At 41.3% G+C, this 26,914-nt stretch overlaps 2 protein-coding genes across 2 annotated transcripts in view; both read left to right on the plus strand.

The window, feature by feature from the left end:
- The window catches only part of LOC126565264 (derlin-1), a 144,034-nt gene extending 120,430 nt beyond the window's left edge, over nt 1–23,604 (plus strand). The window contains exons 2-5 of the mRNA XM_050222428.1: nt 22,556–22,737; nt 22,805–22,996; nt 23,068–23,228; nt 23,295–23,604. Coding sequence (XP_050078385.1) covers nt 22,585–22,737; nt 22,805–22,996; nt 23,068–23,228; nt 23,295–23,553 — 765 coding nt within the window. The 5' untranslated portion in view covers nt 22,556–22,584 and the 3' untranslated portion in view covers nt 23,554–23,604. The remainder of the gene's footprint in view (nt 1–22,555; nt 22,738–22,804; nt 22,997–23,067; nt 23,229–23,294) is intronic.
- Nucleotides 23,605–23,945: 341 nt separating this feature from the next.
- On the plus strand, nt 23,946–25,071 carry LOC126565110 (protein ABHD11). The gene is made up of 4 exons (XM_050222252.1): nt 23,946–24,179; nt 24,246–24,419; nt 24,482–24,858; nt 24,925–25,071. The coding sequence occupies exons 1-4, from the start codon at nt 23,946–23,948 to the stop codon at nt 25,058–25,060; spliced, it is 921 nt and encodes a 306-aa protein (XP_050078209.1). The 3' UTR covers nt 25,061–25,071.
- Nucleotides 25,072–26,914: the final 1,843 nt, after the last annotated feature.

A 26,914-nucleotide genomic window follows, 5' to 3' on the forward strand; every position in this document is an offset into this window, starting at 1 on the left:
ATTTTAATAAGAGTACGCGGTACACTGGACGAATTTCTTCTCCCGTAAAGCCTCACATAACGATGCAACAAGAATGCACCTTCCACGCCGGGTAGCCATTCCTCCTGCTCCTCCTCTTCAAAGCTGACGAGGCTCATTTTTCCTTGGTTTGTGCGATTTCCTACCAATTCAACAAAACAAACCACCGACCCCCGTGTCGACCGTGCCTGTGCGACGGTGTATTGTGTTGTGTAGGGCACGATGCTTCCGCCACACCGGAAGTAACCCGGCTCGTGTACCGGTTTTCCCTTCGCCCTTCCTTCCCCCATGGCCCTACCGAATCTCGAGCGATCGGTATGAACTTCTCCGCCCAGCCCAGGTGCTATTGTGAAGTGGTACCGACCGAACCGTTCGACCGATTGCTGGGGTGTCCTTGTAAGACTGCGCGCGCGAGCGACCAGCCAGAAAGGAATTGCAGCCTGAAAGCGTACGAAACAACAAACCTCAGGAGACGTCTTGCAGGCGCAGGAAAATAGGCAAGACGTCTCCGATTTGATAGCAGCTGAAAGCAAATCTTAAGGCGCACGGACGCGTGTTGTGATTTCCGGTTAATTATTCGGCAGCATATTCGTTTGCTGGCCGTGATAGGGATTTTTTTTTCTTTTATGGCCTTCATTATTTTCTTATTCCGCCCTGCCTTCCGTCAGTGCGTGTGCTTGTCAAGGTAAAGCACGGCATATTGTTCAATGCTCACGCCAATTCACTGACAGTTGGCTCGTGCCGGTGGCATTATGAATTGTGTTAGGTCATTGCTAGGAAAAAAAGGCATTCGTCGAGAAGATGTGTTGATGCTTGCTTCTTAATAGTGAAAAATATCGCTTTTATAAATGATAAAGTGGCATTAAAAAGAAATAACTTCACATGCAGATTGCATACTTTCTGGCGAGTTATTCAACAAACCCTACATTATTAACCCTACATAATGTGACTTAAGTTACATTATTTGGAGGCCATGGGTTTTTTTCACAAGTGGCATTTAACGTATATTAATTGCTCATTAAAACAAGAGGCAATAATTTGCAAGACATCCTTTACATATGCATTAATTAAAGTTTAAATGTAAACACCTACAAAATATTCAAAGAATAATTTCTTCTTAAAAATTCATATGACTCGTTTAATTTTTACTCGCACGTACATACTAATGACCTTTGAACAGATGCTCAAACAACTCACTCTAAACTGATGTCCCATTTTTAAAACTCTGAAGTAAAAAAACACCACCCCGAAGAGGCAGGATATAATTGCACTCATAGATTGGTACTTTGGTGCTCACCTGGAACAAGTTGAGACACGTGTTCCGTCGAAAGTCGCGTCCTGCCCACATGCGCCACACCGGTACGAGTGACGCGAGTGCGTACCGTCAACATTTCTGCCAAGTACCTCAAGTGTGTGTGTGTGCGTGTGTGTGTATATCTTCTTTCCATTATTCCACCCATCTTTCTCTCCTGAAGGGGTTTAGCTTACGGATATTGTAATCCGAAGAAGCAAAAAAGCCTGATCTATATGCAAATCGCTAACACGCAGCATGGCAAATGATTCAGCTATACTTCCGGTGCTTTTTTCCTGTTAGAGAATTCCATCGTACCTTTTCCACCGAAACAAACCAGTTTCAAATTCCTTCCCTTTTTTTTTGGCTGGACGCTAAGGATCGTGTACACGTGGGCATGATAAAACAGCGTTGCCTTGGCGCGTCCTAACATCTGTCCACTGGGTACTTCCGGTGGTCCAACAGACACGTTGCACGTGTTCAACGACGACTCCTTTCACCAAATACCGAGCAGCAAGTAAAGTAAACGCGTAGAGCGCCCTTCTCGTCCCATCGTCCAGCAGTTCCTTTTTCCATAAACACAGCGCTGGCATACACTCTACCCCAAAACGGTGCACACACACAAGTTGATTAAGAAATTATACGCTCGTTATCGCGAGTGATCATTCTATTAAAATGTCACGACTTATCGCAACTCCAAAACCCCCCGGGCCCCTGCCTGTGCGCTGACTGGTGCGGGTGAAAACTACACAACGCTCCTTCCAGACGTCTTAGTAACGGGCCAGGGAATCGAACAAAACAACACACCCTCGAGTACGAGACGGCTAATCTCATGATCCAATCTACTATGCAAATTATCATCATCGGAGGTGAGCATCGCATCGTGGAGTGTGATTCCCGTTTTTGCTGGTACAGAAGCCTTTCAAGTGGTAGCTAGAAAGAAATCAGGATAAAAACAAGAACGATTTGCTCAACGGCAACGGTTTGGAACGATGAGTTTGATGGGCGCTACTGCCTTTTATTAGGATTTATTTTAACTTTATTTATACTTTACTTATTTCTCTTTATATCTATAAATTTAAAATCTTTTGTGTTTAGTTTCATTCGATCGCCCATTTAACTCTGTTTTCCTTTCTTTTACTAATCTTATTACTTGTGTTCTCAGATTACTGAAACTTGTATGTTTAGTTCACTTTTCTTTTCTACTTCACATTTGTTTTCCTGCTCCTAATTTAGTGTTGCTACCCATAAATCATTTCCATTTTTCTCTTTCATTATTGTGTTAAATTTATAATTTTTGCATGTTTTATCAATGTTTTTTTAAAGTTTTTTTTGTGTTTTTTCTTGTTTGGACCTACAGTTTAGTTTTTTTTCATTTTTTTATAAAATGAGTTTTTAAAAAGTAATAAATATGGATATTTGTTTCAAACATAAGAATGCTAAAAATAAAACCATACCTATCTTAAAACTGACACATAAAAATCTTCAAAAGACTATTGTTCATTCGTAAAACCCATCTCATTTCGCCCTTTACGCCCAAAACATCATCGCTTGATAAAAACGTGCCCGGTGCGCATTTTATGCGCTGTCCCATTTTCCTCCAAACAAAAATTCCCCCCCCCCCCCCCCCCCCCATACCTTCAAGATTTTACCTACTCGATCAGTCGCGACCGATAAGCACTGTACGTGATCAAGCCAGCTCGCGTGACTTATCTGTCGGGGTATCTTTTTTTCCAACGCCGCGAACCGTGGTAGACAACAGTGGAACGGCGGAACAGAATAGGAGAGCCGAAAAACGACCCACTTTCGAACAAGAAGTAGAAACACTTTCTGCCCTTTTTTACGACCGGAAGTAGGTGGCGAAGAAAAATAGCTGCTGAAAGTCGAACCGGATGGACGCTTGGAATGTTGGATGGGGAGAAGATAACTTCCACAATATGCCAGTCCCGACGGAAAAGGTAAAGAAAATGTGCAATTTGTTCTTTTCACTACCCCGGTGAGAGCTTCGATAGGGAATGTCAAGCTGAAGGGTACTAATTTTGTAATTTATCACCTTCGCGCAGGGCAGTGGCCAATTCAAGTGGGTAAAGCTATATTGGTGACGTCTGCATTTGCATTCAGGGAAAAGAATGTAATTTTTCAGCATAGTTTTTGAACGATAAATAAACTCATTGTTTGTCCTGAAAGTAGGTAATTAACTGGGTAATGTATTATGCTGTGCAGTTTGCATACTTTTGGGATGTAACACTTTTAAGTAGAGAACTAAATCGTCTAGAATAAATAGCGTTTAACGAGGTCGATTTCAAGGTGTATTAAATCACCTTAATGTCGGATATGGACCTCAAACTTTTAATATGAAGAAGGGAAATGAAGAAACTACTCAAAAATCTGTAATGTTTCTACACAAAATCTAGAAGAAACATCGCAAATCCGCAATATAAACGCTCAGCGGCATTCCTTTTCTATAAAAGTAAACTGTTCTTCACCATAACAATCACAACACAAACATATCGTTCAGTCTAATCCTTCCCACTGAACTCCTTAATCGTTTTCTCACATTGAGGCTCGCAAAACCGATCGCATTCAATAAAACAATACCATCCATAGATTGTTTCACATGTTCTACAAGCAAATGGAACAATGAAGCTGCTACGGCTGCACGCCAAAGCATAAAAGATGTTTCAACTGCTTTCATCACTACTCAGCTCGGAAGCTCAATCTCCATGCACATGCTGCTGTCCATAAAGTCCCAATGCCCATCGCCAGCACATCCTCCGGACCACAATATTTGCCAATATTTATCATAAATTATCGGGCATTTTCCTTTCACCGGTGGTAAATATTTTCACCACAACAACCCCCGGAAGATTTTTGCTCGAACGAAAGCATTCGATGCATCCGACCACTAACTTCTCCAGGGAGGGTTCCTGCTCAGCTCTTTTGTGTTCCGTGGTTTCGTTCATAGATCGCTGGGTGCAAATTTTACACTGCGTTTGCTTAATCCTGAGCGTACGGGAAAGCAAAGGAAGCTATCCAGCTATCCGGCTAATGAGCTAAACATCTGCGCCGCACCATGGCCCGTTTGTCGGCCCGCAGTTCAAAGTGAACCAGCGACAAGCTGATACCTGTGTTTTACCATAGCCGAATCGATGTTTTCTCCGGTGGCCCGTGCCCTCGGGGAACCGGGGTTTCGGAAGCCGTCAAATACGGATCGGATCTATTGGGTCGGCCCTTGGAAGCTGACCGCAGCACGCCGCGTGGGCGAGAAGTGCCTGCCGAGAGTAATCCTTTAATGAGGTTATTATCCGATTGCGGTGATGGTGGTGGTTTGGGATGAAACGATGCCTCAGTCGGTTTCACACACGCGCTCATTGATGATCTGTCTGGCTCACCGGATCAGCATCCAATAAGTTTGCTTGCGGACTAACTTGAAGATACTAGCGGTATGGTCATGACATGCATCAAGATCGGTAAATGAAGTGATTGATTGCGGCGGTATCGATATCACAAAGACTGGAACTCTTGCCTAGGTTGGTAATCCGTCATGGTCGCAATTTTTTAACTTTACATCTCCGGTTAAGATAAGCATTAGAAGATACTAGATAGTAAGGACAGAACACGTGTTAAGATCTCGTAGACAGCACACAGGAGAATAAGTTATGATTTCTGGTACTGTGGACGTTTCAGTAAGCAAAAGATACAGGGCAAAAGAGGCAATAGATACAGGGCTTTCGTTTTTAAGAACCATGAATCAAAGAATCTTTGTAGGTTACATATTTAATAAACCTAATTTTATAAGTTTAAAGATAATTTGGAGTTGCAGAACGGCCTGAAAAGCTGACCAGACCTATCTGCTTCAATTTTAGGAACTTATATTGCAGTGAGCGTTTACTCGTTGAGAGCGAAACTAAAATACCAAGAGTGGTCTCAATCCAGTCCGGATCGTCTCACCGTATGCAGGACTGACTGTTAAGCTGTGGGTAAAACGAAGTTAAGCTAGTTGCAGGACTAATGATTTTAGCCAAAGCCAAAGCCAATAGATAATTATTCGGTTAGTTTTCAGAGTCCATAAAAACATTTTGTTGCGTCTACGAGTCTTAGAATCTGGGCCATACAATTCCAAAATAAAAATACATAAAAAACTATAAGAATCCGGTCAGTCACAACAGATGGTCCTCAGATATGTTATGAACTATGGTGCTTTTTATAAGTCTAAGAACTTATTACACATCAACAACTTGTGTGTTGCTCGGTCCCTTGCTCAGAGCCTGACTGGCACTTCGAATATTTCACAATATGTTGGTTAATTTATGTTGGCTCGTGGTTCAACTTGTTATCAAATATTGGCAAGAGAAATTTTCAAAATTGTGTTGAAGAAGACTTAACCTTAGAATAGTTTGTAAAGTCACAGATTTTACTGTCGAATTAATAGAAAATTCTTTCCGGACGGATGAGATTAGTAACGACAAAAACATATCTCTGGTTCTTCGACTAGAACTAGAGGGCTAGAGTTGATTTGCTTTCAATGGTTTCATCAGGTTTGTGTCTATTTAATATTCTATTGAATTCACACATTTCTCTAGGTTACAACTAAGAATTACAAGCTAAAATCTTAATCAAGTTGAAGAATATGAGTTGCAAGGTCCTGTGCCAAGTGAAGTGAATCCTAAATGTATAATATGAACATACTTTGTACCCTTAAAGTCCGTAAGAAAATTTTCCATCCACCATGAGTATACCATGAGTATACTCAGGAGTTTCATCTTAATTACATTGGGTCAAATATTGACATTACTGTTTGAAATTATGGAATCCGTTCTAAATATTCTGAAATTCCATTCTACACTCGTCAACACACACGCACCAAATATGCCTCTTTATTGTTCCCTTGTGTGTTCCCCTTTCTTCCTCCTCAAAGACCATCACCCCAAAGACAATAGACTGCAGGTTGCACACCATCGGTGCAACAGCACGATGCACAATTCCCACTTCCGATCATTCGGTCTGGCGGTTGACAGACGGTTGACGACAACAGGCACGTTTTTTTTCCAGCAATCCCGTTGTGTGCGGTCGGTTGTTGTGTCGGGTTTGGCATTGGTTTTCCAAATTGTTCTCACCCAATATGCACCTTCAATGCACAACGAAATGTGCATGTGCTGCCACGCGTGCATATTGTTTGATGCGTTGTTTAGCGATTAATTGTCGCGCAGGGTATTCGTGTGATGGCGTACCTCACACGATGTATCGGTGAGCGAACGCAAGAAGCGTACCGCACACAGCGAGCATGCCCTTTTCCATTATGGAAATTGCACGGAAAACACATAATAAGTGGTAAGGCACCGCGAACGTGCCATTTTAGTCGTTTTGTCAACGTCCCCGGAGGGAAATTCGGAAGATCCTAACGAATAAAAGTGAAGAACAAGCTCACATTGTTCAGGTCTCTAAGGATACAGGACATAAGGTAATATTTAAATCGCTAATGGATGTTATTAATTGCAGTAAACAGTTATCGCTAAACTATTCCTCAACATTCCTCCTCATTCTCACGTATATTCCTTCACGTACAGCGTCCACAGTGTGTACCTTTCTCACCGTCCTAGTGATGCGCATCTTCCCACACACCACATCTCTAAATGCATCTCATCCCATCCACAAATCACGGAATCCCATAATTCATCCACCAGTCCACATCCACATCGTGCCTTCCGTCCATTCCTCTAATTGCTCTAATTTGCTAAACTAACAATACCCAATTAAATAAGAAGATTCTTTGCATCTCCGTTCTATGCCATCTTCAGTGCAGCAAGCTTGTTCATCTCATTTTTCAATTTATGCTCTACAAGATTCCGGATCCGGCGGTGTCGTTCGACAAGCTCCTTTCCCATCAGGTAGGTACCCCTAGCTACCTGTTTTCACCACGCTTCGGCTCGGATCATTCATCTTTGCCGGCGATGGACCGGATTAAGGATGTTTTCGAACGGATTAGCCTGGTTTCGACGGAAACCCTCAGACGGAACATTTGCTCCCGTAAAACAGATTATCTGCCCACATCGATTTACTTTTGATTATTTCGTTACGGTCGTATGCTGGCAGCTTCAGCACCATCTTCACCATCTTCAGGTGATGATCATCAGCTTCTCATCGTGCACGGATAAGCTGGTCCGATTTCGGGATGAAAAGATTTGTGTGAGAGATGGTTCTCTACTTCCACTTGGGCGCGAGGTTCCAAACTTCACCGGGATTAGGAAGCAGGCCTAATGCTTCGCTAATGAAAAGTAATGGTCAGATTGTTTTATTCGGTTAAAAGTTTAGTGACCCAAGCAGAGTTATATTCCAAGGTTTGTACGGATCCGCACAACAAACAAAGCATAAATTCGGTGGACATTCTCATGCATGAGGACGTGAGGATCCACACATACACACATAGGCACACAGTTTGCAAATATTGCACCGTTTGTTGGGGGGTAAATATTTTCCCAACATCGGACGAAAAAGGGACCCGGTTGGCCTGAGCAGACTGAGCCGGTGAGTAGCATAATAGTAGTCGGTAAGCCGGATCAAACCACATGCACACAAGCCTGCTGTGCAATGTGTGCCCGGTGACACAGGACACTGATTATGACGGTGATAACAAGGAGCAGCGCTTAAGAAGGATCGTCGGATCATCCCACTTACGTATCAACATTCTTGTCGTTCAGCACTCTCTTTCCACAAATATTGGGATTGGGGGTTTTCGTTCACGCTTTGTTTCGAATCTTCCACCAGCCAGGGAGTTGGATTCCCTGGTCGGAACTCCACATCAAACTCCCACGGGAGCCTAAATACTCTTGCTATGTTGATTCCCTTTTTTATGATGCTTCGTTTAGAGTAACTGTTAGACGGTGAAACCGGCAAGAAACAACCACCATAATCGGTGTTTGGTTTTAATTTGGAACAACAAACATATTGCTGTCAGCTCGAGGGAAACGGATGACAATATTCTGCCAGCAAATATCCGTCCTTCACCCTTTGTTCCGTTTTCCCTATTTTCCCAAAGCAAAGGGGGAAACTGTGAGCGTGTTTTTCGTGTTTGTCTTTCGCTTCGACTGTGATAATGGTTTACCACCGATATGGACCGATTAATTTTGCTGTACTGCAAGGAAATCTAGCTGCTGCTACTGTGGAGTGAACGAACCCTCTTACAATGTCCTCTCGATTGTGGTGTTTACTACCCTTAATGTTTTCGCATTATATTTGTAATGTTTTGTGTGGATATCTTCCTGTAATGCAAAGAGCATTGTTTTACGACGCTTTCAAATTTTTTTAAAGTTTTTTTTTACTTTCAATTTTTGATTTTATTTTTTTAAGTTTGCTTTTTTATTTTTCATTTAATTTTTAGTACTTATTTTTTCTGAATTTCGTCTAATTCTTTTTACGTTTGATTCGTTTCATTTAATTTTGTTTTTAACAACTGCTGTACTTGTTACTCGTTTTCCTATTCCATATTTTCTTCTTTTTTAGATGTTTAATCGTTTAATAGATTTTTGGACTATATATTTCACTGTAAAATTTAAAAAATAATAATTTTCCCATACTTCATCAATTTATTTACTATTTAACAGGTCTTTATTTTCCATGTATTTCTTCATCAATTTGCTGTATTTGTTTGTATTTTTTTTAACTTTGTTTCATGTGCTAACTATTTTGTTTGGGTATAATTGATTTCCTGTTTTAACTATTTTTCTCTAATGTTTTTTTATTTTTGTTTCACTGTTTTGTTTTGATAGATTATTGTCTTCAGCATATTCTTTGCTTTGAAGTATTTTTGCTCCTAACAAATTAATGATAAGGAATCTTCTTAACGATTTCCAGCAAGCATTCCACTTCCAATCGGTCTCGTTGTGATGCCACCAAACACCACATCATTACAATTCAAAAGCAACCACGTCAAAGCCAACACCAACCAAACAACCTACCCCAACCTCCTGCACAGTTTTCCCTCTTTATATACCCGGGTGACATACGCACACACCCAAACAGATCGACTAAAATGGGCAATCCAATTTCATCCTTTTTCGTTGTCACCGTACCGATGTGACATTGAGCATATCGACCCCCATCCAGCAGGCAATGTTTTTCTCCCTTTGGCACGGCGGGACAGAGCAAAATAATTACCAGCCTGGGAAGGAGCGAAAAATCACGCAGGAAATAACAATCCGAGACGGAAATTGTGTTGCAAGGAAAAACGTTCTGTTTCTGCGAGTGCTTCCTTGCTGTGGGAAGCTGTGTTTGATGTCATTTTCATGGGGCATCGAGAGTGACGTGTGAATGGTGCTTAGTTCTGGTGGGTGTTGGATTTGGTGGGAAAACACAGCCACAATGGAATCAAAGCCGCATTGGCTTTGCGGTGTAGGTCGTTGGAACGATAACGACTGAATAATCTTAGCAAAAAAATGTTATTTGATGTGATAATCGCAAGGGATGCTTTATTCGCCTTTTAAGTTTGTTTTGGCTACGTGAGTTTTGTGACACGGTGAATGTGGTTCTCTAACAGAAAAGCCCTCAAACAAACCTTGTCTAATCCCTGTTTGAGTAAATCGACATTACGGCTTCGAGTTGGAGCTTCAGTTTGCAATGAGTAGCTACCAAAATGATAATTCCAGTGTGGAATTGTTAAAAAATTGAAGCAATATCAATTGCAACCACAACTTCTTCCACTTAATTGGGGGCTCGTTATGAAATTTGAATGCATATTCAATTGTAGTTTTATAAGGACTATCAACATTATGATAAATATTTGTGAGCAACTGGTTTTGGTTTTGATTATACTGCTGATGACCATAATGATAATGATCAGCCCTTGCCAACACACAGGTCCCTATATCTGAGGCTAGTAAAGGAAAGGTGATTAACGGAAAGGCTTGCTGCTTCCCGCTGAGTTCAAGGACCTTCGATTTAGTTCCTAATAATAACAATGGCAACACTATTCTCGTCATTAAAAAAAATATTTCTCAGTTTTGTAAGAATTTTTGGCTAATATCATTACAAAAAAACTATTAATACTGGTTTGTCAAGGTCACAAAACTGTAATTACAACAAATAAAAGTACAATTTCGTTTAAAAAAAAATAATGAAATTTGATCTGACGGAAAAGTGTTTGGTAAAAATTGAGTCCCGGTTTGGAAAGCGTAATGCAAGCGTTAGAGGAAAAAGTTTCGATAAGTTTTAAACCTTCTAAGCTGCCTATTAGCAAATTTGACAACTAGAATATTGATATTTGGATTTAGATTGTCAAACGTTAGAGCATGATAATTTGGTCTTAAATATTTTAAAATATTTGGTTTGAACAATTTGGCCTTCAGTTGTTTTTTTCATGAAATAGTTTCTCATAAATCTCCAGTTGATTTTAGCTTCCACTTTAAACAGAGTGTTTGTGTGGATTTGCAGACGAATATCGAATTCTGTATTTACATTATACTTCGATAGATTCCAAACAATAGCCTTGTTCTTCAACTATCGATAAGTGAATAGACAACTATAGATGAATCCTTGGACAATGGTACTTAACGATAAACCCTTGAATAATCCTCCACTGCTTCGTCAGCTTTTCCAAAATGGTAAATTTTGATTATTTTGTAACTGAAATTCCAATTCCATTTCATTCCAACCTATGTGATTCATTTACCTTTTCAACAAGTCCCTGCAGCCTCTCTTATTGAAATATTAATTTCACTCAAATTATTAAAATATATTTGCTGAATTATCCTGCAAACAATTCCTCTCAAAGTATCATAACAGTAGCGTAAACGTTCCCACACCGATCCACTCGAAGCATAAACCACGCTCCATTAACCATCCCGAACACGAATATTGCATTCCTGCGAGCGCCACCTTCACGATGACGACCGGCAACCAAATAACAAGGCCTCCTTAACCCAACAGTCGCGAGGCTCGAAAGTCAAATGTTACAATTAACTCATCACTCGCCAGGTTCGCCCTCGCGCCGAAAAAACAACCAATTCATCCGGGGTTGCACACGTGCCATCGATTCATCGCCGAGCGATGGATGGTGGCGCCCACAGCAAGCACACTTCGGCGGCCGAAACAATTTAAACTGTATTACAAACAAATCAATCGCAAATGATAATAATACCCGGACAGGGCTGATAAAACTTGGGAAGGTACAAATGATGCGTCGGTCACGTGCCACGACCGTCGCTGGCAATCTTTCCACTTCATGGGATGGACAACAAAAAAGCGGTGAAAATTTCACCCATCAACCAGCCAGGGCACTCCCACCCCGGGGATTATTAACTGCCGCACCGACTAAATTGGCTCGACTCAATCGGATCTTCTTTCCGGCTTCCGACGGACTTCCTGTGTGCTATTGCTTATTTCCTGCTATTTCCTTTCCGGTTCGCAGCTCTTTTCTGGCGCTGGTGATGTGAACCCTTGTCCGCACAAAACCACTCGTACTGCACCAAAGCACCGTAATCGGTTTGTAATCGTGTTGCTGTTCGATTTTGGGGGTTTTATTTTTCTGCCACTGCGTCCGACGGCTCGAGCAGGCGCGTACGTCGAAGGTGACAGCGGCTATAGAATGGGTGGACGTTGAAGATGCAGGTGACAATTAGGGACTTACGGTTACCGTTTGGTGTCCTGCTATTGTGTTGATCAATTGTCAACCGTCACCGGAAGCTAGCAGGAGGCGTGTACGAACGATCATAAGTGTGTGTGTGTTGAGAGTTCCGGATTAAGCATATGATGGCAATTTTATTTGGATGCCAGGAATTTGTGATAGAAGCTATTGCCTGAGGGTAGTCATTGTTTGCCTTGAATAATTAATAGTTTTTTATGAAAAATATAAAACTTAGTTTTAAATAAACTTTATGTATTTTATTTTGTGTAAAAAAGGGTTTTTTGTTCATGATTTGCATTCGAATTTCTTTATTTTATTAGTTTCAAACATGTTTATGTATCATTCCGTTTTTCTTCAACTAATTTTTTATTTGTCAATAGAAATACATTACACATTTGTTTTTTATTGATTTTTTCATTTTTAAATCTATAATTGCATTTTTTTCCATTCATTCAATTCGTTTAATTTATTTATTAGAAGTTAATTTCATGCGAGGAAGATATTGTTCTATTTGGATTGATAATATTCAGGTTTATTTTTGTTTTGCAATCATTTACTTCAAAGAAAACGTTTTTTAATATTTTATTTTACTGCCTTAACTGTATTTTTATTTATGTTTCTTTTACAATTATCTATTTTATTTCCTCTTGTCTTAATTAGCTCTGAATATATTTAGCAATGCAACGATTTAGTTTAGATTATATTTAGTGTTTAGTTACAAAAACCACATCATAATCAAATTAAACAGTCATAGACGAAATCATTCCAATTGCTGTTAACTAAATAATTAAATGTTTGGAAACTTTAACTGCTCAATTATAACTTCGCAAACAAGGATAATTTCAAACAATCGATCTGTTTACAGTACACGCGTTCGAAAACACTAAACATTGCACGTCACAGGGAAGCGAGAGAATCGTTCATGGCAAATCCTATCAAAAATTTGTCACCGAATCATGTACCGCGAAACATCACATCAAACATCGTTCCCCGCAGCCGAAGAGAATCCTTTTCTTCTCTTCCACAGGACCGAAAGCAGCAAGCTGTCAGCGAGGCAAAAGGATTAAGGTTTCTCTCGACGCTCAAAAAACGACGTACGTGTGGCATACTGCTGCTGTTGGCAACAAAGACAAGTCCTGCCGACATGACCACCAACGCTCAAGGACTTCCGAGGGACTGTTTCACCGCCTCAGCCAAGCCAAGGACCTTTAAATTCAATCCTATTAACAAAAGGTTCACCGCAACTCCGCGACACCGAAGCCGAATGACGAGGATTTTGAAGTTCCCGAAGCACGATGGTAAAGATTGGTGGGATGGGTATTAAAGTGCTACGTCTTCGTCTTTGTGTTTTCCCCCTGTTGACGTCCAGATAAGGTTTCCAAAAGAGGAGCTCGTGAAGGTGTTTTTAATCCCTTTCCGGTCGCGTGATCTGGCTGCCAAAAAGTGTCACCGTCGTTATCGTAACTGTCACACACACGCACAGCGCCATCCACCCATTAAGAGGGAGGTTAAAAACTTTACAAATCATTCAATTTCATTCTCACCCACCTCCCCGTTTTGCTGTAGGAAGCTCGACAGCAGACATTCAACCGAGTAGGGTGTTTTTGTAAAATCCGATTTTCCATTGACGCGCTGGGCCTAGATATATTAGGGTTAGGGTGTTTAAAAATGTCCAACCGAGTGGCCATGTGAACAATGTGGACACCTACGTAACGGTCAGTTACGAAAAGGGAGATGATTAATCTAATGGACACGTTTGTGGCAAAGGGCCGCAGGACCAATTGACCATAATATGCTGCTAAAATTACCCAATCAAAGCTGACCCATGCGCTTGGCCACGGTGTGTGTGTGTGTGTGTATTGAATGGTGAGAAGTTTCACTTTAAACAGCATGTTACACCACCTTCTGTAGGTGGTTGATAGAAGAGTAAGGGTCAATCAGATTGTTGGACATGGACAAGTCTAGGTGGGAAAGTTATACACCTTATTTTGCTCATAATACTCTAACTTTTATTTGAAATTTGGGAGATTCGATAACCCAGAGCCTAGCTATCCTGAGATGTACAAGAGCACAATGCGTTTACGTTTCAAGGAAATTCTAAAAATAACAATAAATATCCTTTGCCCGGTTAGAGAGGCTTTCTGCGAACTGATTTTAACTTTGATTTTATTGTTCCGGTAACTACCCTTCGATTTTTAGTCGAAATTCAATCGGAATGCTGACAGTCAGAATCGTATATTTCTCGTATAGGCTCTACGATAAACGCAGGAGCAATTTGTAAAAGTTACTGATTTAATTGCGAAAGGATAAAGCTCGAAAATTACACGAATTCTCTTCAGAATGCCTTCCAGAGCAGCCGCATGATCAATTTTATTTTTTTTTCCTCAAAGACTGCCATAAATATTTGAATGGAGACATTTTCTTCTCCAAGGTTCTGGTTGTTTTTAGGAAGGTTCTGTATCATTCCACGAGAGCCACCACATCCTAAAAGTGTTTGAGAGCGTCGGTTTTGTGTTTGGCGATGGATTTTTAGGGCCATTGATCTTCCATCGGTCTGCGTTGCCTGCAGTTGTGAGTCGTTCTAATCCATCCTTCTAACGATGTATTATTTTCTGTATCCTTCAAAATAATGACGTTCCATGTCCCTTTTACCTCGCACTTTTTCATACAATATTTCATTCATTCTCATTTATCATTCATCATCATACATACAAGCGAGGAGTAGGAGAGGAAAAGTATCAAGCTACTAAACCATTCGCTGATCAGCACTCAAAAATCCTCGCTGCCTCGCACTCCACATACGACCATAGAAGATGATCTTTCTCGTGGTAGCCAAAGCCACAGCCACATGCTTTGGAGTTGACCTGTCCTATACGCTCGAGATATGCGTTCGATGGGAAGTGATTTGACCTAAGCCTAGATATCTTTCGAATGAACGCACGATTTGATGGAACCCAGCAGTGGCAGATTCCTGTCACCATAGGAGCATGACTCGTACCCGTAGAAACTACTACCGATTTTCTTGAACAATGTTACCACCTTGAGATCGTTGCCGTCAACTGATCCTCTACGTTCACCGTCAGAGAGGATACAATCCGCTGTCCCCGAACACATGAGAACTCAGCAAATAAATAAGTCAGAATAAGATCCTATTTAAGAGAGCAATATCGAGCAAAGAACAACTGCATGAAATTCACTTTAAATCTTTTCGTTGTCTTAGCAATAGTCATCACATTTCACACCAAACAGCAGAATCTCTAATTAACCCACATTCTATAGACCCTGTTCCGTTGTACAATTGTCACATTCGCGAAAAATGAGCATTACTGTCGTATTGTTCTCTCCACTCTTCACACCATCTATCACGAAACACCCATCGTAACCGCGTGCCACCGATCGAACACATTCGATACAAAATCCAGAACACACCGCAGGACATCCACCGTTCAAGTAAGCAACTTCCGGTTCGTGTGAACGCATACGTTAGTACTTTAGCGTCTCTTTTTGCTCAAAAAAATATCCGTTACGAGACACATTGTTCAAGCCTCGAGCCTCGAAGGCATGCGTACTAGCGGATCTCATCAGAACCGTTTTTGTGAACCCGCGGCTGTAAATGCACCCAGCAGGGTAACCACTTTCCCGATGCTAACAATGACATAGTTCGAGCTGCGCCGTGAGCAACGCGAAAAGCACAACGCGTCCGAATTTCGCTTTCTGTAACAGTCGGCAAACGATAGGAAATTTGGTTTTTTTCACTAAAAGCCTGTCAAAGAACGAATGTAAAAGGACCCCCTTCGGTGGGTTAGGATCGTGGCGTGAGATCAACTGACGCCCCACCGGGAGCTGCCACTCGCTTTGCTCTCTCTAGCTCGAACGATGGCCATATTGGTGCTGGTACAGCCCTCCAGCTTGAGGGCTCACTTGATTGCGTCTGAAAAGCGCGAAAGGACCTCACCATTGCTCATTGCGCAAACTGCTCACCAGCGTTGAAAAAATCGTTCCAGTGCCTCACATATGGCGCTTACCTTAGGCATCGTGGCAGCTGCTAAAACGACTCATTTCCCGCCTGACACTCGTGCTGTTGCTTAGAAAGCGCACGGGGCTTTTAACGCCCTCTTCCTCGCAATTTTCCACCAAGGGTAGACCTTTGATGTGTTTTCGCTCTATATCTCTATATGTTCGCCCTTCCTAGATGGTTAGATCTCGCTCGAGGTAGCTTTGTTTGTGCTACAGTGTGTTCGCCTTTTTTCTGATCATCCAGCATCCTGCCATAGGCTCCAATGAGCTCGAGTGCAAAAAGAGGGCTAAACAAGGACTGCACATGCTCTGCAACAGCAAACAACGAAAAGAACACGATCTCTAATTGTCGATAAAATAATTATTATGTGCACACTTTCCCTGGTCCATGTCCGTGTACATGCATATAGTTTTGTTTGGTAGAAGGGGGAAAAAAAGGATGAAATCGGAGCTAGTGACGCTGAGTGGTGAGTGAATTAAGAATGATCAAAGAAAAGAAGCACAAAAACAACGGTAATATTGTGTAAATAAAAAAAAACTTTAAGTTGTAGTTGGATTGGTACCGACAAATGACAGTACAAGCCATATTTTCGCATTATTACAAGACATAAGAAGGAATGAATATTGATTTCATTTTATTTATAATTCATTATGATGGTAAAATGCCAATTTGTGAACGATTTTTTAATTTATTGATACTATTTTTGTAAATTAATTCTTTTTCCGAAGCTAAAAAATGACAAATCAACAAAATCCTCATAACGACACACACATTTTGAGAATAGTTGTTTGGGGCTGTTAAATTGCAATGAAAGTAATTTTATTTTAACTCACGACCTCACGAACGAAATTCAGGAATTTCATAAACGAGCATCTACTCGGGAAATGGAGCATATGGATCGGTCCACTTTCAAAGTAATGCACATCATCATTTCATAAGGTACAACATTCCCATGCCGTATATCATTATCATCCTATTTTGTTCCAATATATTAAAAAACCAACAATTTTTCTACTGTGAATGATTATTATTTAGCTATACAACCAGGCTATCGCCCAAGAATAAAAGATGCTGGCCTATTCATTGATGCTTGATCTTAAAACTGTGACGGTGAAAGAGCAAACGCTTATGGAGTTCTCTCGAGAAAAAATGGATGAATTTTAATTTAAGTAATTAATTAATTAAAAAAAAAGAAGGTAACATGCACAAACAATTAGGCTTCGATCCATATAATGGAATAGTAGAATTACTTAGGGGAATGTTTCAAACGAATAGTGGAATCTTGCAAACCCGATGTGGAACTTTGCTTTTATATGATTGAAGTAAGGAATTTGGCAATCAGCACTAAAGAAGCAGTAATACAAATTATCTTTTCCAACTAATTTTATCCAAAACCGATTCAACTGTTAATGTATGGAGTAGTGATTTAAACGAACTATTTATTTATTTTATTTATAATTGATTATGGCGGTCCAGTGCCGTATTGTCAACACCACTTATGTTGAATTAATTTTATAATCATATTAGTAAGACATTTCCTCCTTCTTCTTTGCGTTATTCCGGGCATACTCGGTTGAAACGAACAATTTTTGTTGACAAGAAAATTTCCCAGCAGATTACAAAGCCCTAAAGTCTATTTGTATATGTCACCTAACCGAATGCAAAAAAAATCCACTATATGATTGTAAAGTTCAACAAGAAGCTTGCAATATTGAGCTATCTATTAGAAAAAATCTACTAAAGTTTCGTCATATGTATGTTGGAGGGATGTAAAATTTAGTACCACATATAGCTTTTAAAATTGCTGTTAATGTTATGGCCTAGTTAAAAAAAATTCATGTATTTTCATCATTTTATCACATTTTGGACAATCTTTACTGATCCATTATCTTGTACGAAGACCGATCAAAAGCCGCCGGTTATTAATTTAATATTTCAAGACTGTAATTTATATCAATTTCTTCTTTATTATATTAATATATCTGTCCTTGATTACACCATATAACAAACAGTAAACTGCATAAATCGAACACTTCGGCTGTGACAGTCGCTATGGTGACATATTTTCAAAGATTTGCTGCAAACACAGCAAAATTTCTACTGCTAACAATATAATACACTTTATCTCGTTTTGATAGATAATTCCTTTAACATTTTTTACCTCTAATTTTGTAAACATAAAACTGCTACAGGCAAAATGAACGATACAAACTGCCTAAAATTACAGCGTATATCAGAAACAAGCATGCCAATATAATTTTAAAAATAATTCGGAAGACTAACTCTCCAAAAAAGTGAATTAAATAACAGCTAATTCCTCTCATGACATGTACACTTTTCAACTTCAATTACCTTTTTCACAGTCACAGTAGTCTTTTGGATGCATTTTGGGTGCACAAACATTTAACCTGACCATGCAATAGTTGACTTTTGTAATGCACAACTAACGTTTCCAAAAAGTAACCATTTACACCGTTCCACGAAAAGCTCACCACCTTTCGCATGTGTTGAGCGCCATCACGCAACACCAACCCGTCCGAGGTCGCCTCGTGCCTGCATCCCTTGCGTCAATGTAATTTATTGTTCAATTGGCAGTGTTTCTCTTTTTTTCTCCCTTTCTCGAGCGTACAAACGTCGATGGCCATTCGCTGCAAGCAGAACCTCATTCGTTCGGCCGCAAAATGGCGTCCATTAGTCGTTACCAAGCGTCGGGTTGCAGTGCAGTGCAGTACGAATGTAGCCCTCTCATCCATCGGATCGTCTGGTGTCCAGTCCAGTTCGCCCTGAGAGGGGTTTTTTTTTCGCCGAATATCCGCAACTATGGCGGAACAATGCGCAACTGTTTCCGCGATGAGGTTCATGATGCAGCTGGTAAATGTGAAAATGCAACCAAAAAAGCGAAGAGCGAAAGTATCGAACACACACTTTCTCCCTATCCTGCAGCTCGCAGAGCTCGGAGCTTAAATCAAACATTGTTGATGAGGCTGCCACACATCTGCCAGGCTATGCGGGACGTGTAGCTGAACCGTGTCAGATTTATTGCATTTAATGATTCTTTAATATAGTCGTTAGGAATAGAGTTTTTTCCAGGTTTAATGGTAAACAGTTGGTGCTTATTCGCATCATATGGTTGAGGGTATTTAAGTGATCAGAATTTTACAGATTTAATGCTTTTTGTTAACTCTTTCAATTGAAGCTACATAAACCATTGAAAGGTTTATTAAAGTGCTTCATAGCTTAAAGGACAAACGTCCACATTTTTTAAACAACTTACTGTACGAAATAACGGGACATTGCTTTAAACAAGTGGACACTTCTTTATTACCAGATGAAATGAATTTATGGAACATAATAAAACATCTGATCAACAGCAATGATGATTCTTTGGTTAATTCATCGAGACTTTTAGTCATTACACTTCTAGCGAGTCCGATTTAAAATACCTGCCAAAGTGTTTGATGCCAATGTTTGAGAGCATTAAGATCATGCACAAAAATTAAGCAGCAAATTCTACCAAATTTTTTGACACTTGGATCTCGAAAGGTCCGGTCAGTTCCTCACTCAGTTTCTTGACTTAAAGAACCACTGAGGTTATGCAGGTCTTCGAATGACTTACTGCACTTGTTTATACCACGTAGATGGATAGTTAGTCCTCAAAACGAGAGAACGGATACAGATTTGAGTCCCCCGGACTTGTCCCAACCATCGTCGTTTTGTGGTTTAGTATCTATAAATGGATGATCAATTCTGTGAACGAGTAGACAGTCCGGATGGGATTCAATACCGGCTTCTGTCGTGAGAAACACTGGTGTCGTTAGCCTCTTGGAGTCTTTAAACCTCCTATTTCTATCAGTCGTTCCAATTTTCTGGCATTCCAACAACTTTAGCAGAAAAAGGCTTTGTTTATTTAACTAGCCACTCTTGCGAACAAGATGGAACTCAACCACCAACCATCGGATCACAATAAAACTATAAGTCTAACTTCCGAAAATGCCGACGGTAATTCGTACCACAATAAAACTATGTTTGTACCTAATTCTTATTTGAAATATTGATCTACCATTACTGTTGGTTTGATTTTAATAAACAAAAATGATAACTTATCGTAAAAGAGGATTTGATTGTCTATTTCAGTTGCTAATACTTACGGGCATAGAACGACTCGTAGACGGTTCCATCACAGCAAATTCCTACCAATCCTTATGCTTGCGGCAAATACACCGACGGCAGCTGTAATTCCGTTGATCTTGTTCACTTTTGCCGACGCTTACTATGAACCAAACACGCCACACATTGCATCTGACAGAAGCCAGAAAAGAGACATCTCCACAGAAAAACACACACTTTTAGCCTCTTCGGGTTCCCGGGTCACGGATTCTCAATCAATTCATACTGCACATCTCATCAATAATTCACAACATCCATGCTCGATTGGTGACAATACGTTCAAAAACCCAACAATAGAACACACGCCGCTGCCTGCCTGACACACAATTTACCGATGCCTTATGCTAATGGTGGACAATTTTCATTTCCCATGTCTGAAATATTGATTCCGGTGCAACTTCAACTTCATCTTCGTCTCACAACGCTGTGTCTGCACTGTGTTTTGCCCATAACTTGCGGGTCCGATTAATGTTGGCAAATTGTCAAAAAAAAAAAAAACACCCCGATGGATCAACCCCCCATCCAAAACTAACTGAAGAATCGGGGCGACCCGATCGCGAAATCCTTCATGAACACGCGGTGAACAAAAACGCGTCCACGACCGCCAAAAGCTAGCGCGCGAAAAAAAGGCACACGGCGTTCGTCCTCCGTCCGACCTGGTCGAATCTTGATCGTCTTGTCGTGGAAAAAAAAAAACAAACACACATACACAAACACACATCCTCTCCGTCGTCACCGTGTGCAGTCGTAATCGCAGTGTCCGCCATGGTCGCCATGGTTACGGAGAGCGGCATCTGATCTACTGATGTTTGTTGGTTACGTAGATTTGAGTTTTCCTGCCCGCAAATCGCAAAGGAGAGAAGAAGGAAAACAGAACAGAACGATAGTGATGGAAAGAGAAAGCAATGCTCTATGTATTTATTAACACACTCGGCCGTTCAATGGCAATGAGCCTGCACAGAGGTCGCCGGATGCAAAGGGGTCACACAGTACGCAAGGGCTTAAAGCAAATCCACCCTCCACTCAGCCCTTTTTCTGGTTCTGCCATTACGGCTGGATGGGTGACGACGGCAAGCATCCTCTACAACCAACACACACACACATAGAGGCGTGTTTGGAGTTTAATTTTACGTCATCATCAGTATCATCAACATCATCTTCACCGCGGAATGATGATCATTGTCGCCGTCGTCAGGCTGCGAGGTAAATAACGGCGTCAAAGCGACGAAATGGAAATAGAAATAAGGAACCAAAACCCCAGCATGGATGTATCGATCGGATGGAGACGCACAGTACTTTGTTTGTTTGCACGTTTGCTTTGCATCGCATGTCTGCACAGGTATTTAAGTGAATTGGTTGTGTGGTATGTATTTGTGGTACGATACTTTCAGGTTATTTGGCTTGCAGTCTGGTGTTTGTTTGAATGGGATATTTGAAACTGAAAGACAATTTGGAGGTATCGTCATTGGTAATTTCACACCGTCTGTGTTTCTCGTGTGCTAACGAGACATTTCATTTGTTAATTCTCCTTTCTTGGTGAAAGATTAGATATTGAAAACTAGAGATTTAGTTTTCTTTTATTTAATATTTATTTTTATTCACATACAGTACATCATTCCATTTTTTCTGAGATAAACAGGTTCAGAACCATTAAATAAATAATCAAAAGGGATAAGTTTTGGTCTTTTTTTTCTACGTAAAGGAACGAATATTTTGAAGATTTATGAGCATCTATTATACATCTAGCTTTGATATATCTTTAGCACTACAACCCCGAGAGGTCTTGGTTAGCCAGTTTTTTTTTTCCGGACCTATTTTTCCCCGTAGCTAAATAGTGAAGTCCTGCTATCTAATGTCTTAATGCAATTTGATATTAATTTCACTGTTCTCGCTAACACTAGGTGACTGTGGGTTCTCTGAAATGTACAGAAATATTAAAAATTGCAAAATCTGGTTAATTTTCTTAATTTTTACGATTCACATTCACTCCACAGACACAATCATCGTTGTCTACCCAAAAATAGAATTTATGTTTAAAATTTTTCATCCCAATCACAAGCCCTTAAGTTGGGGATCATATTTTTTTTTTTTCCAAATCTCAAACACTCAAATTCGATACAAATCCTACAAAAGTTACTAAAGTTTTCAAACCAACGGTAGCAATCAAAACCAAGCAACAATCATCATACATTTCTTAAAGTGTGACATTTGTAGTGCTCCGTCTGCACAAAATCACACCGTTGACGGCTGTACTGTCAACATAACAGACCACGTCATTTCACCGGGATTAAAAATATCAAAACAAATAAGCATCTGGACGGGAATTTTTCGTTCCTCTGTTTCACAGGTTCTGATGCAAGCCAGTGCAATAGAAAGAAAACAATCATCATCGTACCGTCATCTAGTTGTACGCCCTGTTACCAAAAGGCAAAATTTCAACCAGCGAACCCGTGAAACAAAGCCTGCACAATCATGAGCGATTTCCAAACTTGGTACAAACAAGTGCCGCCTTTTACACGGATCTGGCTGACGGCCACGGTCGGTATTTCGTTGCTGGCCAAAATTGGATTACTGCCTGTTGGTTATCTTATCCTGCAGCAAGCCCCGCTATTCTACAAACTACAGGTATGATTAATAAAAAATAGCAAAATATTACGTGTTTCTAATGGTGATTGCTGTCTTTTCTCTCCAGCTATGGAGGCCAATGACAGCAGTACTGTTCTACCCACTGAATCCCGGGACCGGATTTCATTTTATGATGAATTGCTTTTTCCTGTACAATTACTCGTTGCGGCTAGAGTCGGATCATTACAAACAAAAGCCTGGTGACTATTTTTATATGCTCTTTTTCAACTGGATCCTGTGCGTGATCGTTGGTCTGGTGGTATGTAGAGGAATACGTTGAGGCTAATTGAAGTTTATGATATTTAACCAACTTCTTCCTGCACTGCCCAGATGGATCTGCCCATTCTGATGGATCCGATGGTACTTTCAGTCTTGTACGTTTGGTGCAAACTAAATCAGGATGTAATCGTTAGCTTCTGGTTCGGAATGCGTTTCAAGGCGATGTACCTTCCGTGGGTGCTGCTCGGCATGAACATGATACTGTCCTCGGGGTAAGTTTACCATAATAAAGTGTTCTTGTGTTTGCGATGACAACAAACACCTTCTCCCTCTCGTAGAAGCATATTTTCGCTGGTGGGCATCTTCGTTGGACACGCTTACTACTTCCTCAAGTTTAGTTATCCCAGCGAGCTGGGAGGAGCCAGCCTCATTGAAACGCCATTCTTCATCAAACGCTACTTTCCCGATGTGCAGGGAGGCACGCACGGATTCGGTGTACCGCCGGTCGGTCAGCGTCCGGTACCACAACAGCAGCAAGCCGATATGGCCGGTTTCCGCCATGCGTGGGGCCGTGGACATACGCTTGGACGCAATTAGAAACGTGTGATGCTTTTCGACTGTAAATAGGCCAATGATGATATATCTGTTGTGAGCTAGCAATGAGTGAATAAGGGATCGCCGTTGTCGTCGTCATCTGGCAGTCGCTTGGCAGTAATGGGGGAACTAACTTTCCTCATAGTCTGACATATTTGTCTTTACTATACAGTAAGTTCACACACTCACACAGAGTTAGTAGGCTTCTATGGGAAGGGAATGTCGTGGTTTTCTAATATAATAAATATTTAATCTTGACCAAAGCTTGGTTGGCATTTTGCGAAAGAATGGAAGGGCACACGATGAAGAGAAAAACTAAGAAAACGAAGGGCATCGTCACCTGTCAGTCGATCAAAACAAAAACAAATACACAGTAGCCCTTTTGTTCGTTCGAAATGTTTTCATATCCAGTGTGTAGGATCATAAAAACGTCCTTTCGTTCGTTACACCTTAGCGCAGCGCGCCTTTCCCGTCCAGTGCCGGTTCCACTTTCCTTCACGCGATACGAAAACAACGTGTCGGACAGCAATGCACCACCGGTTCTCGTGCTTCACGGACTGTTTGGGTCAAAGTCGAACTGGAACAGTTTGGCCAAGGCGTTTCATAAGAATACCAAACCCGTCCGAAAGGTATGGGAGAGGATTTTTTTTTAAAAAAGCGGGATCAATTAAATGGTTCCGAATGGTTTGAAACAGATATACGCCATCGATGCACGTAATCATGGAGACAGTCCACACACGGATGAACACTCGTACGACCATATGGTGGAAGATTTGGTCCAGCTCTACAAAACCTTGGGCATTCAGCAATCTTCCATCATCGGGCATAGCATGGGAGGACGTGCGATGATGCTTTTAGCATTGAAATATGTAAGTTATACAGTAATCACTCCTAAAAGCTCGGTTTGTTAATACTCATCCCTTCATTCCAGCCCGAATTGGTCGAAAAAGCAATCATTGTGGACATTTCACCCAGCACCGGACTTGGCACGAGCAACACAAACATCCCGCTGTTCCTGCAATCGATGAAAATGATTCAAATATCATCCGAAGCCACCATTCACCAGGCGCGAAAAATTGCCGACGAACAGTTAAGCCGTATCGTGGCAGAAAAGCCACTGCGAGATTTTCTAATCACGAATCTGGTAAAGGGAGAAAAGGAAAGTGGAGGTAAATTTCGGTGGCGCATCAATCTGCAGTCGTTGGAGCGTAATTTCAATAGTGGAGTCGCAACGTTTCCGCAACTGACCGGCGTGAAATTCCTAGGACCAACGTTATTCATCGCTGGTGGTCGATCGGATTACGTGAAGTATGTACCGGAAAAGGTTTCTTTCTTTTTGGATCAATTATTTTGAATTCTTGTCTTCCTTTACAGGCCGGCAGATGTCCCTCTAATAAAGCAATTGTTCCCCAATTCGGAAATTACGTACGTGAAGGATGCCGGCCATTGGGTTCATAGCGAAAAGTCGACCGAGTTTGCCAAGCTCGTACTGAACTTTCTCAACGAATAGAGCCTATAAACGTGGTGTGCTGTAATGAATTTATTTAGTTTTAGTGAAAGAAATTGTTAATCTAGTGCAAATAGAAATCGAATGTGCGATAACACGAGAATATATTGTTGTATGAGTATCTATCTTAAATTAATTTTAATTTAAATTACAAACTTTTGCCTCAGAAAATACCCACCTGAAAGAAGCATCATTTTTAAGAATATTTTACAAAAAATGGGCTCAAATAAACTAAAAACATTATTAATTTCAATTTTACGTAATTTTCCAGCATCGACAACGGTTTTTAGCCCGTCTGGCACCCATTTGTACCGTAATTTCTCCAGCAACCAACTGTCACTGCAATGTACTCACCGCTCGCACACACACGTACTGCCAGACCAAACTGTCAGTTCGCTTGCAATGAAAGAAGCACGGATAATCGAGCGCTGGCCGTAATTGTGTATGTAGTTCGCCATTTTCGTTTCGGAACGAGAGCAAAAAAAAGCCTACCCCGTTCGGGAAAAACGGGATTCACGGGCTTCTGCGAGAAAACGGTGAAAATTGATCGTGAACGAGTGTGAAACAGTGATCCGAGGGTGATCGTGAGTGGCCGTGCACAGTCGGTGCAGTGCAGTATTTTCCGTTTCGTTTCGTTTTCCGTCGATTTGCGTGTTTTTTTCGCGTAGTGGTGGTGCAGCAGCAGCAGCAGCAGCACAGTATCATTCATCATCATCATCATCGTCATCGTCGTCGTCGCAGCAGCAGCAGCAAAAGAAACAACGGCATCGACATTACTGATTATCGGTACACTCGTGACGACTTTTCCCCGTTGTTTGTGGTGGAAAAAGGGAAAACGCGATCCTGGTGCGGCGTGATGTGAAAAGATGCTATTTTCCTGTATCCGTAGCCGTGGTGTGGCAGCAGTCACGCAGGTAGAGAAGAACTCCTCCCCCCCCTGCCCTTTTGTTGCCATCATCCGGTAGACGACGCGTCGTTGCAAGCCACCCACCCTCCACGCCTGTCTTGATCTACCCGTCGTTCCACGCGTCGTGAACGAACCAGTGCAGTAGGCTGTGAGAAGAGTTGTTTTGTTAAAGGAGAGAGGAGGCGAAGCAGGCGTTGGGAAAGCGTCCGTGGAAAATCTGCCACGGAGAGAAAGTGGATGTGGGAGTTTTTTTCCAACTCTTCGTACAATTCTCGGCAGTATTTTGGTTCGCTGACCTCCCCCATTTTCGGCCCGTGACTGGGCTATAGCGGTTGTTGCCGTGTGCGTGTGTTTGTGCGTGCGTGCGTGTTGATTCGGTGTTTTTTTTTCGAAAGCCCTCTGGCGGTAGAATCCTTCGACAGCTGAAGCTGCGTTACGGCCGAAAGGGAACCCAACACAAAACCCTCCGAGGCTGCGATGCTGTCTGGCAAAACGGCTGACAACAACCACCACCACGACCAGTCTTAACAGCATCATCACCAGAATCATCTGGTTAAACCCTCGGGAAACTCTGCAAGAAACAGATGAGAAAGAGAGCAAGAAGCAACCTGGTAACGCATTCCAAACCCGTTGAGGTGTCACCGTGTGTCTGGCCTGCTGGTCGTAAAAAAAAACCGGGCGGGCCATCATAATGTGAGTGTGTGTGTCTCCGGGACGGTGATGCGTGGAATGTTCCCGTGGACGCATTTTTCGTTGCTTCATTCATCGTTCACGGTTCTTTTCGTTTTTTCCTTCATGCCACTTTCTTCGTGCCAGACAGTGTTTGCTTGTGTGTACGTGTGCTTTTGTGTGCGTTTTTGAAATAAGCATCTCGCGAACGCGCTCGCGGCGAAGAAAAATATCCACGAAAAAAAAAATCCCGATATTTTGTGTCTACTGAGTTTAAAGGC

This window comes from Anopheles maculipalpis, chromosome 3RL (genome assembly GCF_943734695.1).
Source record: "Anopheles maculipalpis chromosome 3RL, idAnoMacuDA_375_x, whole genome shotgun sequence".
Taxonomy (NCBI): Eukaryota; Metazoa; Arthropoda; class Insecta; order Diptera; family Culicidae; genus Anopheles; species Anopheles maculipalpis.

Coding starts and splice junctions, on each gene's coding strand:
- LOC126565110 (XM_050222252.1), top strand. CDS start 23,946: ATGTTTTCATATCCAGTGTGTAGGATCATAAAAACGTCCTTTCGTTCG. Junction 24,180..24,245: donor ATACCAAACCCGTCCGAAAG/GTATGGGAGAGG, acceptor GGTTTGAAACAG/ATATACGCCATCGATGCACG. Junction 24,859..24,924: donor GGTCGATCGGATTACGTGAA/GTATGTACCGGA, acceptor CTTCCTTTACAG/GCCGGCAGATGTCCCTCTAA.